Source organism: Barbus barbus (assembly GCF_936440315.1).
Source record: "Barbus barbus genome assembly, chromosome: 25".
NCBI classification, from domain to species: Eukaryota; Metazoa; Chordata; class Actinopteri; order Cypriniformes; family Cyprinidae; genus Barbus; species Barbus barbus.
This window is the reverse complement of record NC_136753.1, coordinates 22,341,475-22,361,198: the sequence shown is the minus strand read 5'-3', so window position 1 is coordinate 22,361,198 and position 19,724 is coordinate 22,341,475. Positions and strand designations below refer to the sequence as shown.

Below are 19,724 nucleotides of genomic sequence, written 5' to 3'. Positions count from 1 at the left end.
GTTGCATGCATTTGTTTAATCATTTTGTACATTTGTAGGACATTCAAAAGCGTAGCAAATAAAAAATTTCCACCCTCGTGTCCCACTGAAGAAAGAACAACATGAAAGTGAGTAATGTCAAAATGTTCATTTTTAGGTGAATGATTCCTACAAATGAAAGCAATTGAAAACGAAAAGATATGTATCTCATTGTTTCACATCACTCTAGATGCAAAATCTACCAGGTTTATTGCAGTTCCTCACACATAAATACAAACACACATGATAAGCAGCTTCAATCGAGCGCATGGCTGCCATTGATCCACAAAATGGACTGATCCTCAGAGGTTTCCAGTCAGAACTGAGCATCATGTTGTTGTTAATCTCCACATATCGGATCCTTGTAAACAACTCTCTCAAACCCTCTCGGACTTCAGTACTTCACAGCTTGGCAGCCTGGTGAGTCAGGATTAAAAAAAGGAGAAATAACCGAGTGTGAATGAGTAAGTATGGTTTCTGTGGCAGTACCATCACACTATCATGGTACCGCCACAGTACCTTTTTTTCGAAAGTGATATGTTTGTTTAATTAATCTGTGTGAAGTACAAGTTTATATTTGTATTACTACAAATTATATTGAGCAGAAGCATGCAATTATGCATATGTAACATGTACATGACTACAGACCTGTGGCCCTAACGTCTGTGGCCATGAAATCATTTGAAAGACTGGTTTTGGCTTATCTGAAGGACATCACTGGACCCCCTGCAGTTTGCCTACAGAGCAAACAGGTCTGTGGATGATGCAGTCAACATGGGACTGCACTTCATCCTGCAGCATCTGGACAGACCAGGGACTTATGTGAGGATCCTGTTTGTGGATTTCAGCTCCGCTTTTAACACCATCATCACAGACACCCTTCAGAATAAACTGACACAGCTCTCCGTCCCCACCTCCGTCTGTCAGTGGATCAACAGCTTCCTGATAGACAGGCAGCAGTTAGTAACTTGGTAAATTCACATCCAACACCTGCACCATCAGCACTGGAGCTCCTCAGTTTTGAGCGAGATGCTAATGGTCTAATCCGATTCAATGATCTATCCTAAACTAAGCTAAAAGTTCTACCGCCAGACCCGGAGATCGGCTGAAAGGATTCAAAAACTGTAAAACTCAACTTTTTAACTCTTGGGGACTTGGCAAATGAGCCTATTTCCAAAAAAAGTGGAGTGTTCCTTTAACCTTTAAGGCTATGCAAGAGATCTAAAGATCTCTAATCCTATGCTAAGAAGCAATAAGCAGTTATCCGTATTGTACTCAAAAACACCCACGCAGAGTATGAGTGGGGTTCAAAATCACTTCACACTTAGCTTCATTATAGCAACACAAGCCATAAAACCCAATCATACAATCACACTCACCGCCTGCCACAATATTCATTCAAGAAAGTGTTTTTTATGTGCCAAGCCCGATACAGCTTTATCAAAGAGCTTTTAATCCAGTCTGGGGTGGCTTGCTCAAGCTTATCTCCTGACAGAAAAACAGAGGAAGGAATCAAGTGCCAAATCAGGAACCGTAGTGGAAACAGAAAATGGTGCACAATCTCCCCAGTTCAAATGTATTTCCGCCTTTTAAGTAAGCTTCAATAAATTACAATTGCATATTTTTCACCACACCCCCCAACACATCAATAACACCCCACCACCCCACCCCAGTCCTCAAACACGCAAAATGAGGCTACCAATGATTGCTCCCAGCTGTAGATCCATGAGAGCACTGGAAAAGAGAGAGAGGAGAAAATTTCATCTGAGCACTGACTGGTAGGACAAGGATTAACTCAAAAGCTCATTGCTGATGATTCTGACCTCATTAATCTTACATTATAAGCCATATGCAGGGCACCAAAGGATCTGAACAGAATGTGTTCGACCAGCCTTGAACGTTTAATTTGGACTAGACTTTAAAGGAATAGTGAATTCTGTCATCTTTTATTCTCCCTCATGTCATTCCAAACCTGTATGACTCTCTTTCTTCTGTCAAGACACACAAGGTAAAATTTTTGAAGAATATTCTGGCCACTTTTCAATATATATTTTTTTTATACATAATGAAAGTGTGCGAGGACTGAGTCCATCAAAATCCAAAACAATAACAAATCATGCTATATATACACACTTCTGTCATGACAACTCTCGGAGGGATTGGCATGGTAATGTACATGACAATGTTAATGTATTTGGTCATGGCAGAATAGATCTGCTACGCTACTGCCAATATATCCTGTTGTGAGCATGTAAGGAATACTGATGCTGCAAATATAACATACATGAAATAACTCCCTATAGCATACATGAATCACCTCGTAGCAGATCTATACAGGTGGAGCTGGGGAAGGTGGAGGGGTTTCTTAAGCACGCTGCAACTGCAACTGCTAGTCATATATCTGAATGTTGAGCAGCGAGCTTATTGGCTACTGATACAGGAGAGAACCAATCAGCTGTGCCATGTGATAATGATATCATTAGGTCAGATTGAGTTAGACCTCTAGGACAAGTGTCATCTAGTGTTTCATGCCAGAACTCTGTATATATGTGTGTGTGTGTGTGTGTGTGTATAGCTTTGTGTGACAAACAGACCAAAACTGAAGTCATTATTCATGGAAATCATTTGTTTTTTCAGTGGAATTTGTGAATTCAGTTCACAAAATCAGTCTGCAAGATCTGTGCTTAATTGGATTACTACTATTTTCAAGTATAACTTGGATTACCCAGACAGAATTGTTATACTGTAAAAAAATTCACCTATTCTATTATGTTAATGTGTTATAAATCTTGCTGTGAGTGATTCATCCATCCAATGTACATTTTTTACTTTATAATTTTTCATCTTAAATGTCAGAACTTGATCTAGCTCAAGTTCACATTACTTTTTGAGTGCAACGCTCACATCACAAAATCCAATCAACAACCCATGGATAGAATCAAGTCCAGCCCAACATTTTTTGTTTTTTTAGTAATCTTTGCACTCATATGCACATCACAACATGGAAGAAAAATCATGTCGCTACTTCCGAAGCATCGCAACTTTAATAGGCCACTGGAGGGAAACATAATTGTGAATATCTTACAGTCTGTTGGCTATGCACAACTACAGCATAACTTAAAAAACAGCATATGCATTATATGAACAAATTTTATTGTGCTTTATGAGTTCTGGCATCCTTTTTGAAACTTGAAAGCACTAGTAATTGCACGGAAAAGACCAGTAAATTATTCTCGTTTTGCGCTCTACAGATGAAAGAAAGTCACACGAGTTCGGATAGCCATGCGTATGAGTAAATGATTTTTCATATTTGGATGAACTAATCCTTTAATGTCCAAGTCTGAGAGATTCACTTTCCCAGCACACACAATCCCAAGGGCTTTGGCACGCTCTCTGAGAGGCTTGGCAGTGAGTGAATGAAGGCCGGAGGTGGAAGGCAGGTGCTGCCGTGCGAGGAGCGGAATGCAGCAGGAACGTACCGCAGGGCAGTTTGATTTCAGGCTCCTGTCCAATAAGCTGCAGCAAATGTAGCCTGCATGCTGCCACATCTAACAGAGCTGCATCTCACCCCAAAATCTCATCACTTTCTTACATTACTCTAATACTAACCAAAACACATCTTTAAAGGCAGCTATAAATTAATAAATAGAGGCAAGAGTGAAGACCAACCAGTAAAATAACGTCTCCATTGATGGTCTGCCATACAAGGTTTGACGACTGTAGCAATGGTAAAAAAAAGTCCTGGCAGACTATGGGCACTGCTTTGTCCCACAGACAAGTGCATGAAATCCATGTATAACTTATAACAATCTGTATGGATTTATATATTAATGAGGTTATGAATTAATACTGAATGAATAAATGCCACATCACTATGATCAGCATGTATAAGATATTTAATATAAATTACTTATGGGTTAATATGTTGTACGGATTAATAGACAGGCTATAGTGAATCACATTACATGAGATCTGTGTAAATTAGAACTGATTAAACAGCTAGGGAACATCCTTAACCATAAATATCAGTGACCACATTTACATGCCCTTAATTTTAATATTCCTGTTTATATGCTCAGTAGACTTTGGAATACTTAGATATGCATTCATGTTCCTCTACAGGAAGTACTGAAGACATCCTCTCTGGTTATTAATTACATTTCATTTTAGTAATTTAGAATAGTAATTTAAATCAACTCACTGAATTCTTCTTATTCATGTCACCGCAACAGCAGCAGTATTATTTTCATATTATTGAGATATTATTACTTTTATTAATATTTAGAATTTGTTTATATATATATTTATTTTTTTCTTGTATTTTTTGTCCATATGGTTTTTGTTCACTTTTATTTCAGTTGTCAGTTAGCTAAAATAAAATATTTATGTTTTTATTTTTTTGTTGTATTTATGTTTTTGTAAAATAAAAATAGTTGACATAACAAAATTCTGATTAATGTAGCAATATCCACATGCATGTAAATTTCACTGAAACATATGGCAGAAATAGACCTAATTGATAATGGAAGATAGTGGATGTTTCATACACATAAATGTCTTTTCAACTTTTCTTTAGGTCGATTCATTGTGCTTTGTCTTAAGCAAATTGTAAATTGAAATATTCGCTTTGTGAATGCATGCAAACATCAAAAGCTGGATGCCCTCGATTGCATGCCTTTCCAATTCTTGGCATTAAAAATCTGTGTGGGCACTGGGTTTTTAGTCATTTCAACCTAGCAAAACAACCTAGTGGTCACAGTTTAAATTACTTTCCATCAGCCAAGCCACCCTGCAAAATACAGTGGTGTGAAAAAGTGTTGGCCCCCTTCCTGATTTTTTATTTTTTTGCATGTTTGTCACACTTTAATGTTTCAGATCATCAAACAAATTTAAATATTAATCAAAGATAACACAAGTAAACACAACATGCAGTTTTTAAATTAAGGGGTTTTTTTATGAAGGGAAAACAAAATCCAAACCCACATGGCCCTGTGTGAAAAAGTGTTTGCCCCCCGAAAACATGGAACAGTGGTGAACCTTCCCAGGAGTGGCCGGCCAACTAAAATTACCCCAAGAGCGCAGCGACGACTCATCCAAGAGGTCACAAAAGACCCCACAACAACATCTAAAGAACTGCAGGCCTCACTTGCCTCAGTTAAAGTCAGTGCTCATGACTCCTCCATAAGAAAGAGACTGGGCAAAAATGGCCTGCATGGCAGAGTTCCAAGACGAAAACCGCTGCTGAGCGAAAAGAACATAAAGGCTCGTCTCAGTTTTGCCAGAAAACATCTTGAAGATCCCCAAGACTTTTGGGAAAATACTCTGTGGACTGACGAGACAAAAGTTTAACTTTTTGGAAGGTGTGTGTCCCATTACATCTGGCGTAAAAGTAACACAGCATTTCAGAAAAAGAACATCATACCAACAGTAAAATATGGTGGTGGTAGTGTGATGGTCTGGGGCTGTTTTGCAGCTTCAGGACCTGGAAGACTTGCTGTGATAAATGGAACCATGAATTCAGCTGTCTACCAAAAAATCCTGAAGGACAATGTCCGGCCATCTGTTCGTGACATCAAGCTGAAGTGAACTTGGGTTCTGCAGCAGGACAATGATCCAAAACACATCAGCAAATCCACCTCTGAATGGCTGAAGAAAAACTAAATGAAGACTTTGGAGTGGCCTAGTCAAAGTACTGACCTGAATCCTATTGAGATGCTGAAAAACTGCATGTTGTGTTTACTTGTTTTATCTTTGATTAATATTTTAATTTATTTGATGATCTGAAACATTAAAGTGTGACAAACATGCAAAAAAAAAAAAAAATCAGGAAGGGGGCCAACACTTTTTCACACCACTGTATATGCAGAAGCCTTGACCCTCATTCACGTATACCTTAGAAGTAATCTATGGCTGCTTTAATGCACAGAGACAGAGCTGAACTGCAGAGCAGATTGGATTAGTATTCAGGTACTGTGTGTTGCAAGTCTCAGTCAGCACCAATACGTATCAAATAAGACTGCAGTAACAACACATGCAGGCCAGGGAACAAGGCAAGATAAGAACGGGAAATAGGGTGAAAATAAAGCTAAACGTGTGCAAACACACACAAGCACACAGACTTTGTGTTTTGACTGGTAAAGCCCAGCGTGGATGACAAGTCTGCTTTGTGGAGATAGGAAAAGGTATTTATTGACTTGAGACACAAGGCCACAAACGGCCATTAGCTACACTATTGTATACACCTTCTTATCACCTCTACACACGTCATGATCTGTCTAGAACTACATAAGTTGAAGATAGCTGAGGTTATTTTATGCAGGGATTTTTACCTTTATAAATAAAGAGACAAAAAGGCAAGTGCAGATTGAATAACTTAATATGTTTAATCTTGCAAAACCTGTAAAATCTTACTTGTCTATGCATAAAGTTAATAAAGAAATTTACTGAAGGATATATTGTAGCTGCATTTGGTTGCTGTGGGCAGTTAAAGAAGAGGAAGACATAATTGTATATACAGTATTTTATTTATTTCACAGCGCTCCTGAATGGAATACTTGAGTGACTCTCAGGCAGTCGTTTTCTTATGTAGTTTGCATTAAATTGAACAAAAGTGACAGTAAAGACATTTTTTCTACTCTCTACTTTTCTACTTTCTTGAAAAAAGGTGTCATGGTTTCCACATAAATACTAAGCAGCAAAACAGTTTTCATAATCGATAAAAGATATGTTAATTGAGCACCAAATCAGCATATTAGATTTCTGAAAGATCATGTGACACTGAGGCCTGGAGCAATGGCTACTGAAAATTCAGATTTGCCAACACAGAAATAAATTCCATTTTATAATAAAATAGTTATTTTAAATACTATTTTAGAATATTATGGTTTTTACTATGTTTCTGTTCTAATAAATGTAGCCTAAGTGAGCATATGACCTTTTAAAACATTTATTTATTTAAAAAAATTTAAAAAGAAAGTGCAGGAGTCTATCTCTCCACTGAAAAGACAAAAGTTTGTTGTCTATGCATGCAATTGTTTGTGTCTGCATTTGTGTGTACTTGTTTCTTAGCATGAGTCAGCTGATCTTGCTGTGAGGCTTGCATCAGCAAAACTAGAACCCAAAAGCTGACAAAATATCTGAGAAAATAGGAAGGGAAAAAAATGAAGTACAAAAACAGAAACAACTATAGAGCATGTCAAGGCCAGACGCAGGGCCAGGAGAGCAGCAGCCATTGGCGCTGCCGTTCCTCATTGTTGTCTGCAGTAATGTAGTCAATGGTGCAGTGAGACAGGCCCCAGGAGCAAGCAGCAGACGGCCCTCCTCCACCAGCTGCTATTAATTAAACCCTGCCAATCCTACTGCAATACACTCGCAAAACAAACTTACCAACAGTACATTCGTAACGTCAAACTCCAAATATCTAAAAGAGGTTTTCACCTCTTAAAATTGATATATTCACTTTTGTCCTATTCCCATTATCTCAAGCGCTCAGAACGCATTTCTTTAGGCATATTAGAGCTAGCATTGGTAAGAGCCTTTATTTTTCACAGCCCACTATGACCAATTGAGGTCTTGTTAGCAGAAGTTTTACTGCAGACACAGAATCCAATGTTGGCTTGATGCCACATGAGCCAATAATCACCCACTGATCTCATGCACGCAAGTGAAAACAGTAGCTTTACACTGCATTACTGAAACGTTTTTACAACATAAATATATTATGGCTTTCTAAGCTGAATTAGTTACTATTGCCATTATGGTCAACTGATCAACATATGTATTCTATAAAATGCTGTTCATTCTGCATAGACTTAAAGGAATAGTTCCCACAAATTCTGTTATCATTCTATGGAACACAAAAGAAGATATTTTGTACAATGTTTCAACTGTTTTTGCCCAAATATTGAAAGTCAATGGAGTCCAAAACACCACTAGACACCACTGACATTTTGACACAATATTATTTTGTGTTGCATAGAAGATTTATAGGTTTGGAACAACATGAGCATAAATAAATGACAGAATTCAAAATTTTGCATGAACTATCCCTTTAAATTTGAAAGAGCAAAAGGCTTGTCTGATAAGGAGAGTTGCTCAGGTAGTTGGGTTAGCAAAGGGTCAATTAGTCTAGAAATTGGAGGAATTAAATGACTACCCTGGAATAGCATGAAGCAAAAGTAAGTTCTCTTTTGAGGGAACACTTAATTCAAAAGGCTATTTAATTTAAATGAATAGCCAAAGATAACATCCTAATGCGTAAAAAGCTACGGGCATTTAACAACTTCTTAAAGCTCTGTGGAAAGTAGGGAACGAGGAGCAGCCCTTGTCTGAAGGATGATTATATCCAGCAGCAGGAGAGAGATTTCAAATTCACCAGCAGCTATTTCTGCTCTGATAGAAGGAGCACTGAGACAAATGGTGAAACAGACGGAGAAGTGAAGAGGAGACATAATCTGGCATGCACGATTAAAGGAACAGTTCACCAAAAACTGAGAGTTCTGTCATCATGTACTTACAATCATAATGTTTGAAATCTGTATGTTGCCATTTTTTCCATCAAGGACCAAATGGGTATTTCATTATAGAAATGTATGCAGCAATTTTTAATACAACAGTAGTTGACGGTGACCACAACTTTTAAGCCCAAAAAGGAACAAAATTCTTCATAGAAGTATCACAGAAGTAGTCCATATTTGTTAGCTATATTCTAAAGCCGTACAATATATTTATGTGAGAAACAGGTTGAAATTTAAGTCTTAATTTTTTACTAATCACATCTGTAGTGTTTTTGGCAAAAGCTGCTAAATGTTTTATCAGGCATTTCTACTTTTGTGTTGTCTAAGGAGGAAAAAAAAGGAAAATAATGACAGAATGACAGAATTTTTATTTCTTGGGTGAACTATTCACACTTGCACACATAAATAAAGCCTCACCTCGGGCCACGAATCTTTGATGAGAACCTTTCAGCCAGTTTCTCCAGACTGCGAGAATACTCCAGTTGAATCTCAGCTTTGCGCCGAAAAAACTCCTGCAGGTCCTGCAACAGCTGGATCCGAGCCTCTGATTGCTGCTCCAGGCACTTGAACTGCTCCACCAACTGATTGCGGATCTCTGAGCAACAAAGAACACATAAACACATTAGTTTGACTCAGCACAATTCTGGACAAATGCATATACAAAGCTAGTTCAGATGTACTTTCTCTTCACAAATAGGCCGAATCCACAATTTAATCCATACAGCTACTGACTAAAGAATTTCCATGATTATTCCAGTCCTTTGTGACTACTGGTAACAAATTTTGGGAGCTTTTGTATTCCTTACACACATGGAACAATCATTTAAGTTGCTCGCAAAACTTTGCACTGTGTGCGTGGCCAGAATATATTCCATCATCCCAGAGTATATATCCATCCAATTTAGATACTTAGGAAAACAATCTACCTCTTAATAGGAAATCTGTGTGCAAACTGGTAAAGGGAAATGGAGAAATATATATTTAGCAAATCAAGTCCAACCCGTGCTTTGACCTTTAATAAAAAATGGATGAGACTGTAATTCACACTTGTTTCGTCATGATCTAAGCTTTAGACTATAGCTGTACAGCTGTTCCTTACCAAACAAGAATGTGTGAGGATGGTAAGAATTTTGAAGTAGTCACCCAACAACAAAGCTCTCATATATATAAAACATTCTTTATATATAGTCGATGTATTTACATATACATAGTCGACTGTGTAATGATAGATAATGATAGATAAAATGACAGAGAACGACAGACAGACAGACAGATAGATAAATGGATAGATAGATAGAACATTTTAAAGCAGTTAGTTAAACTGCTCAAAGTAATTAATCCAAAAGTTTCTCAAATAAGAATTAATGAAAAAGGTTACAGTCACCTTCTTAGCACTTTCTGTTATTCAGAGAAACTGATATTTAAGAACAAAGCCTGTTTTCACAGGAGTGAAACAGAGTCCCTGTGTTCTTGAACTAACAAGCTGTTCCCTCAGTTCTGAGAGAAAGAAAATCAAGAATTATACTAACACAACAGCAAAGAACAAGTAGGTTGTACAGTAAGGCGCATCCCTTGAGCAGCCAGCTTTTACAGTGCTAAAGTGAAGCTTCTTTCATGTGTCATTTCAAAGAGGCCTCTATTGCTTCAAAGACTTCCTTTGAGGAAATATTTCATTCTTTGAATTTCCAGCACTAAGGTTAACAGAACAATTAGACAAAAAAAATTTAGCTTGATGAAGTAAACCAAGCCTGACACAGAGAAAGCTTGAAATCAAACACATCATTAAGGTAGACAGCTTTCCTGGAAATAAAACAAATCCACTGCAATATTGACTGACTTGAGTAAAGCTGCTCAGGTCGAAAATTGTGATCTGCTGCTAACACGAAGCAACACATCAGCGCTAACCCAGTCAAGTTGTCAAGTGTGTCAGATAAGTGCTTTCTGCAGGCTTTTTCACATATACAACAACACTTCTGAGCTACAAGAGAAGAATGAACCATTACATTCAACAGCAAAGACTGGTGTTGAAATGGGAGGGCGTTCTGTTTTCCTGTGATATTGTGCTGCGATGGTGAGCCACAGTGGAGAATTACAATCTTCGGTTAACCACCGAACCTGAATCTTCCTTTAGAAGTGAGACTACCGCCTGCTGGCACTATTTGTGGTAAAACCCATGTGGGCCCTATTTAGAGGTAGCTTACATACTGAAGAAAAAACTCTAGCGTGTTGATACCATTCTCACAGGCTCCTTGAAAACTTCTGCTTTTCCTGTTTTTCATTCTTTCTCACTGCTTTTTCACAGTTTTTCTCAGCGTGCATTCATGTGACAAAACAAGAGAGCCTAGAGGAACGCCCCAGAAACATCTGACACCGTTTCGCATGAATGGCAGGCAGGACTTTTTTGAAAATGCTCTCGTAAAAGGAGCGGCTTTAAAAACCTGCAGCAGTGCGAGAGCTGAAAAATAGGTCATGTTGTAAGCGAGCTTCTTGCGGAGACCCTGAGCAATCACAGAATTATTCACAAGAAAGAGGATTCCAAGCGCGCTGTGGCTTCACTTGATGTCTGGAACTCATAGCTGCTCTTGGAGGAGGAATGCTGTGAATTTTGGCCTGATGTCCCTTCAGCCCCTGTATAAATCTGTAAACTGGTTACTTTAGTAGCACGGAATTACTTAACAGAAGGATTTCTCCTCAATACCCTCATCTGATGAGACCAAACTCTGTCACAACCTCTGCTTGTGGATAGAATCAGCAAATAGCTAAATGATTGTGTCACACGATGGTCGACTCACCCCTGAATTACACTTTAAAATCAAACACACGAGTTAAGACCATCTGATTTCAATGAAAATAAATAGCCTGTCTCTCATATTAGCATGCCGTGATGACTAAGCCATCTGAATAAATAGAGATGATGGATCCCTATTATAGAGCATGTGAAAAGTAGGGTCAAGAGCCAAATATACACAAAAGTTCATCTAATTATACAGGCAACTAGCTTAACCTTTAATTTAAAGGATTTCTAACAGATACTATCTATCAAGATACAAGATCAATTATCTTATACTATAATTATCAATTATCTTATATACTGTGCGTCATTTGCTTCCCCTCCCCCCAAACCATTGCCATCTGAGCCTTGGGTCCGTTTGTCTATATGGAGGAACTTGAAATAGAGTATTATAGAGATTCCTGAAATGTTCTTTGTAATTAAATTTCACAAGACGTGCCCTCTGTAGGTGTTGGTCTAGAACTGTGGTTCTCAAATTGTGGTCTCCAGAAACCTTGGTGGTCTGTACAAATCTGTCATGTTAACCAAGGCTGCATTAATTTGATCAAAAATACAGTAAAACAGTAATATTATGAAATACAATTTAAAATAACTTGCCTATTTTAATACATTTAAAAATGTCATTTATTTCTGTGGTGGCAAAGCTGAATTTTCTTTACTTTCACATTTGATCAGTTTAACGCATCCTTGCTGAATAAGGTCATTCATTAAAAAAATCTTTGAGCAGAAACTTTTGAACAGTAATGTTGGAAAAAGCACAAACACTCGGCTGAGTAATCAACTCAATTAATTAACTGATTGCGTAACATAATTTGTGGTAAAGTTTTTTAATTGTCTCATTTCAAAGATGTAATTCTGTGCATTAGTATTTAGTCTCAGTTGGAGAACAGTCACAATCTCATTTCAATTAAATAAGAACAAAACAGCAGTCTGGAAGAATTAGGGGTAATGTGTACACCAATTAAACTGCAGGTAATTTGTTCTGAAGTAGTTTGTATTTTCTCCCAGATTTGAGGAGTTATGTGATCCAAAATCTTTCAGAAAGCTCCCTGGATTTCTGCAGAATTTGAACACCCACCATTCACAGTTCATTCAGTCTGTTCGTTTATTAAATATCATGGCTAATTTGATCATGCTTTCAGCTGCCATCAAAGACTGCAGTTTCCTGAGCTCTGTTTAACACATTTTACCACGCTGAAATCCATTCAGCAGTTTTTCTCCAAAAATCATCACAGAAAATGTTAAAAAGGTCTGCAGAATCCATCTGGGAACAATAAAACTGTTAGTCCCTCAGTCGTCTGAATAGCACAACATGAGCTTTAAAGTTTCTGATGAAAATGTGAGTAGTGTTTTCTCATGCATATGCAAGAGTCCCACATTTGATGGTTTAGCACATTGCAATGCAGTTTCTAGGTTGTTCTAGCAACCATCCAGATTAGAAGACCCTATGAGACACACAAGTCAAACGATTCCATCCACAATAATATCATATCCCATTTTAAAGTCTCGCTTAGAAAAGCAGCAGCACAATCTTAAAACAGTAAAGTTAGGCCAAGTTTTGTTGTGCTTATGAGAAACTTTTTCAAAATATAGCATCATCTGACTAAACCCTCACAGCCTCAACAAGCTAAATTCTTCCACGCACCATTTGCACAAGAGTTCATTGAATTCACTTCTTTACAGTGGTAAACTGGAGACTCAGGCCCTTTTCAAGCAAAATAAATCAATACCAAATGGTTCCACCAAGTAATAAGCACTTAGAGTTTTATTGCAACACAATACCAGTGATGTGGACTTCATATGACATTGAAAGCTCTCCGTTCTCTGGTCTTTGCATGTATAATGCACTTATATTCCCAGACAAGCCCGTCTTTGAGTCTCTGCTGCCTTCTAACCCTCGCTGTCTCCAAATTATTCCACTAGTGGATTTGTGTATTATTAGATTCGATTAAAGAGTATCTATCTTTTTATCGTGGGTTCTACTCATCCATAAATCTCTCAGTCTCTCGCTCATTACACACATTAATAATTCTCTTTAGATACTAGGGCTGCAACGATTAGTCGACATTATCGACAACGTCGACAATAAAAAATTGTCGACAAATATTTTTGTTATCGAGTAGTCGTTTGATCTCATATGAGCTAATGTAACAACCTGCAATACTGCGGTTTGACCAGTGTGGCGCTGTAGTGCAAGACTGTAGTTCAGCCCTCCTGGATGCAATTCAAGAGAAGACACACACAGCGCTTCCGAACATGAGCGCGTTTGGATGAATATGTGAATATGCATATATAGTGCGTGCTTTCCTCTCAGTAATGAAATAAACAGAACCAAAAAATGACAGCAGTGTGAAAGCAACAGTTAACAATGCATCTGATTACAACGATGTGGATGCTTGCACGAGCTCTGCAGTAAAGTCCGGTCACATCATGTTTATTTATATAGTACTTTATGCAATAGATAGCCTCAATTCAAGCAGCTTAACGGTATTAAACATGAAAAACCAGAGCCAGTGTCGCTTTCAGTTAGAATTACAACTTGATTTTCTGTTATAAAGCTGCTCTCCAGTGTGGAGCTAGCTACTGATAAAATATTTTTATTAGTGGGAAAAAAATAATTTCATTAAAGTGATAGTTTGGTTTACAGAGATCAAAGCTTGATCTAGCTCAGGACCGTTTTAGTTATCATAACCATATAAGGTATCTGAAGACATTATGTTGTGAATAAGATAGTTTATCCAAAGCGTCTCATCGCTTACCTGTATTTTGTTTTGTTTTTATCAATATGACTTACAAAAGGAGATGTTAGGCAGAATGAGGTGTCATTCAGTTACTTATTGATGTAGCTAATTAAATGGTGAGAGAGTGTCTCTATCTGTCATCTATTTGTATAAAGAATCGGTAACACTTTACAATAAGGTATCATTTGTTAACATTAGTTAATGTATTAATTAACATCAATGAACAATGCATTTATTCCATTTATGTATTAATCTTTGTTAATGTTGGTTAATACAAATACAGTCGTTCATTGTTTGTTCATGTTAGTGCACAGTGCATTTACCAATGTTAAAAACACAACTTGTGAATTTTATAAATGTATTAGTAAATGCTGAAATTAACATTAGCTAAGATTAACAAATGCTGTAGAAGTATTGTTCATTCTTAGTTCATGTTAACTAATGAACCTTATGTATAACTTAATATTTTAACCAATTGAAAAAGCTGAATAATCAATAAAAGTCTACTGATTAATGAGTGAAATAATCGATGATTAGTCGATTAATCGGTCCAATAATCGTTAGATTAATCGATTATCAAAATAATCGTTTATTGCAGCCCTATTAGATACACAGTGACTCAGACACTGTTGGGTTAGTGAGACACTCTCTGTGCTGGAAAAGGGCAAACACTAGCCTTGGACAAAGAGAGGAGTGAAATGTAGTCACAGGAAATATTTCAGATGATAGAAAAGGGTGTTGTTTACCGATTGTCTGTTTGTCAAAAAGCATGTAAAGGCATGATTCATTGGTATAGGCTACTTCTAAAACATTAAAAGAATAGTTCTCCCAAAAATGACATTTTTGTCATCATTTACTCGCCCTCATGTTGTTCCAAACCTATATGAGTTTCTTTCTTCTGCTGAACACAAAAGAAGATATTTTGAAGAATGTCTGTAACCAAACAGTGGCTGATTGCCATTGACTTCCATAGTATTTTTCTAGATACTATGATAGTCAATGGCTACAAGCAACTTTCTGGTTACCAACATTCTTCAAAATATCTTCTTTCTTTTCTAAGGTCTTCAAAGCTTCAAATTATACTCCACCACAGATGAGCACAGATGAACGAGTCCGTTTTTTGTAATCTTAAAAACTAAATTGAATAACCTGCTCTTATGTTGAAACAATTTTTTTAGATAGATAACAAACATGTATTTAGGAAGTGTTCTCCATCCAATCAATTCCCAATGGATAAAATCAAGCCCCCATCCTACATTTTTTCTCACTGAATATCCTGTTTTACTAGGAAATATATCACATTATTAAAGTAAAATGGATTGCTACGCGTATAAACTTAATGTCTGATTTTCAATGTTTCTTTAATTAAACATTTTGTGTTCCCAATCTTGAATATCACAGCATAGCATTACCACAGTGTGTCACAGGCTCATAGCATCATTTTGGTCTTAAATGTTATAAAGTCTTCTCTGAGGTTAATAGATTTCAAGAACCTCTGACTCATAACCAGGGGCACAGCCCATTTAAATAATTCATTTAAGCAAAGACACCTTGGAAAATCTGTAATCCATATTTTTCAGCAATTTTCCACCAATGCATTATACATGTAGCTTGTAGCAAACAGTGGCTGAATCAGCATCTTTTCCAATCACTGCTAACTGCTCACCAATAGGAGTCCAAACACAGAATGTATGAGTTATGCAGGGGTCATTTTCAACCAATATTTAAATCTTTGACGTGTTCTCTTTCCCTTCCCCGTTCCCTTTCTTTCTCTCTCGCTCCACCTCTCAGCACCCCTTTTCTCCAGCCATCTGTACAGCAAGTCCACTGCAGCAGTTTTGCAGAATTCACACCGAAGGTTACATAACACACACCGCAGGCAATTAACTTCAAACTGAATCTGATAAAGCCCCCCATCGGTTCTATTAAGGCCCTATTCATTAATGACAGCAAACCTGACCTTATGAGCCCATTAGTTAACTTATTAACCCATAAGAAAAGGTGAGAACAGACGTATGGTGCAAGATATGGATCTTTCTTGTGGAAAATGTCCAGCACTCTAGAGAACAAGAACTATGGGTGACATTTGAGCTTTAAACCTTCTTGGACTTCGCAGTCCATCATCAGCCAAACAGAACTCTTAGAGTCACTTTAAAAGGCCACAGATTTATGTTTATAATGGACTGATATACATTATATTTGGCTGTCATGGCATTTATATGATGCCATTTGCCCCATAATGCCTTGGATCATTTATGTGGCTTTTATTCTTTGATGGGTGGTTATATGAGGGCAGACTGCTAGATCATAACTATCATGTTTTCATGGAGTATAGAATCAGAAAGACAATTACAATGCAAAAAAAAAAAAAAGCTAATATGAAAATATTTTTTAATCACAAAGCTGAATTTTCAGCATCATTACTCCAGTCTTCAGGGTCACATGATCCTTCAGAAACCATTCTGATATGTTGATTTGGTGCACAAGAAACAGATGTGCTGCTTAATATTTTTTTGGAAACCATGATATATTCTTTGATTCTGAGAGTCTTTGCGGAGTTCAAAAGATCAGCATCAATTTGAATTAGAAATCTTTTGCAATATTACATATGAGTTTACTGTCATTATTTATCAATGTAATGCACCTTTGCTGAATATTTATTCATTTCTGTAAATAAATAAATAAATAAATAAACTTACTGACACCAAACGTTTGAACGGTATGTATCTAGAGAATATTGAATATATTAAGAATGTACAGACAGACATTACAATTTTGGATGATATCAATAAACCAACAATAATTTTCATAACAGATAAATGGCTGATAATACAATTCTATACCATTTTGTCTAAATAAATAGTAATAATAATAAAATCACTTAATATCGGTGTAAACATCTCTGAGAACCTGACTTGGACTACACACATCCAAACACAGGTTAAGAAAGCCAGGCAAAGACTGTACCATCTGCGACAGCTGAGGAAATTCAGGGTCTCACCAGCAATCCTGAAAACTTTCTATTCAGGGACCATAGAAAGTGTATTGGCTCAGTGCATCTCAGTGTGGTATGGAAACAGCTCCAATCAGGACTGCAAAGCACTATGGAGAGTTGTGCGCTTAGCTGAGCGCATCTCAGGGTCTGCTCTCCCCTCTCTGCAGGACATCTACCTCAAACGCTGCAAAAATAGAGCTCTCAAAATCATCAAGGACTCTAATCACCCTGGTAACCGTCTATTCACTTTGCTTCCATCTGGTAAGCGCTTCCGTAGCCTGATGGCAAAAACTGAGAGACTTAGGAGGAGCTTCTTCCCCCAGGCCATCAGGCTCCTAAACTCTAACTCTGTGTCATAACATCACTTGACTCCATGTTAACATCACTATATCAATAAGCTATTCATATTTTTTTCTACCTCATATGCTGCCATTTAAATACCCTGTACAAAATTTTTGGCACATTCTTTTGCACATTCCTGTTATATTACTATTTATGTCAACAACATACTGATCTTTTATTTTATCCTTTTTATTTTTTTCTACTTTTCTCTTTCTTAATAATTGTCTATACAATTGCACTGTCCTTGGAGCGGACCTGACTTACATTTCACTGCTGGTTATACTATATATAATTATATAATAATTATATAATTATATATAATTGTGTATGTGACGAATAAAAATCTTGAATCTTGAATCTTAATACAGGTAAAACCATGCATCGCAACATGAAAACATAATTCCTTCTCACTTATTAACTAACTATTAACTATGACTTTTGCCTCAGTAAACTCTTAATTTGCAGCTTATTAATAGTTAGTAAGGTTGTTGTTAAATTTAGGTTTGATTAAGGGATCTAAAATATGGTCACACAGAATAAGGCATTAATATGTGCTCAATAACAATAAACAGCCAATATGCTACTAATATGCATACTAATAAGCAAGTTAATAGTGAGAATTGGTCCTTAAACTAAGGTGCTACCAAAGATTATATTTAACAGTAATATTAAATTGATAGATGATGGCAAAAATTAAATGTTGATAAAATTATGGAAGTTATTTCAAAATTATCATCATCAACAACAACAGAAAAAGATAAACGCACATACACACAATACACACTCACTCAATTTTATAATTCCTGATCAAAGCCAATTAGTCTCACACAAGCTTTAGGTTGCCTGCCCTATTCAGAACATGAACGCGTGCAACTGTCTTCCTAACTCCACATGGAAAGTCTATTTAACATCTGCACGCCACGGCTGATGCAGAGAGCCTAGGACATCAATTAACTGAAATTGGGTACATGAGACAATACTGCAGCAATATCGCTGTCCAGGAAGAGGATAATGTAATTCTGTTCTTTTTGTCCAAGCAGACAAATCCAAAACACACACTAAATACATGAACACACACAAAAACACATGCACGCACACAAACAAACACACACACAAACACCAGCTTCCCATCTATTTAACGCATTGATTTCTCCTCCCTAGCTGAAGTATTACCATCAGCATCCTGTGTCTATGTTACATGATCTGGCTTCTTTAGAGAACTCGAGACATGTCCCTTTTAGAGCTGGGCCTTCAATCACAGCTGTCTCCATGCCAGTCCCACTCACAGAGAAAAATGACTGTACACTGTCTCTACGGCAACGCACGGGGTATTCTCCTGGGAAAAGGCCTGAGGAGAGATGGAGGGCACCGAGATGTTGACACGTGCACATTTACACAAGGCAACATGACAAGACAATCATCTGACCTCTTTTGTGGCATACATTTTTAGCCTTTTTCCCGCTGGCTATACAAAATGTCAAAATTGCAGTGCTCATTTGTATTTATGTCAGTTGCTGGTTAAGAGCATCTGGGTAAAGACAAAGAACTTGAACAACAATGGCCATCGACACAAATCTAGATCCTTTTATGTTGGGTATGATGCAACGAATTCGAGAATTTTATTATTCAGTTAAAACTTTAATAACCAGGTATAAGGCGCTTTCACTAATAAAGGATTTTAAAGCATGAGAACAGTAAACCAAGACAGGTTGTAAATACTGAATTACTCACACGTCAATACAATTCAATTCAACACATTCCTATCTGTTAACAGTGTTATTCAGAGCAGTGTTGTTTTTATTATTTTGAACCAGTTTTTATTTTAGATTTTCCATTTTCATATTTGTGACTATATAGCTTTTATTTTTTATTTTTAGTTTCAAGTGGCAATTAGCTGAAATAAATGTAAAACAATATATATATATCCCATTTTATGTCAATTAACATTTATTTTATTTAAAGTAATAAAAATTAATTTTTAATGATTTTTAGTTTTAGTTAACTATAATAACCCTGATTCAGAGATGCTAAATAACCTTGTCACAGAAAACAATAGAGAAAATGCGATAAAAAAGAGAGATGATATATATACATATACGTGAGGAATATATGAGTTTTATTATGGTCCTAGTAACCAGAAATAACCCGTTGCTTTTGGTACCAGTGTAAGTGAATGGTTTAAAACAGTAGTTTTCAACTGGTGGGTAGTGGGAAAAAAAGTAAAAAAAATTAAAACATAATTCTGCATAACTAAGATATTAATTTTTAAAAATATATTTTGTTACAATTACTAATATTAAAATAATAATAAATATAAAAAC

General features: G+C 36.7%; 1 protein-coding gene across 2 annotated transcripts in view; it reads right to left on the bottom strand.

The window, feature by feature from the left end:
* The window catches only part of LOC306844479 (SLIT-ROBO Rho GTPase-activating protein 3), an 85,107-nt gene that overhangs the window by 53,864 nt on the left and 11,519 nt on the right, over nt 1-19,724 (bottom strand). For both annotated transcript variants that reach the window (XM_079376643.1, XM_079376644.1), the window contains exon 2: nt 8,952-9,129. In XM_079376643.1, coding sequence (XP_079232769.1) covers nt 8,952-9,129 — 178 coding nt within the window. The remainder of the gene's footprint in view (nt 1-8,951; nt 9,130-19,724) is intronic.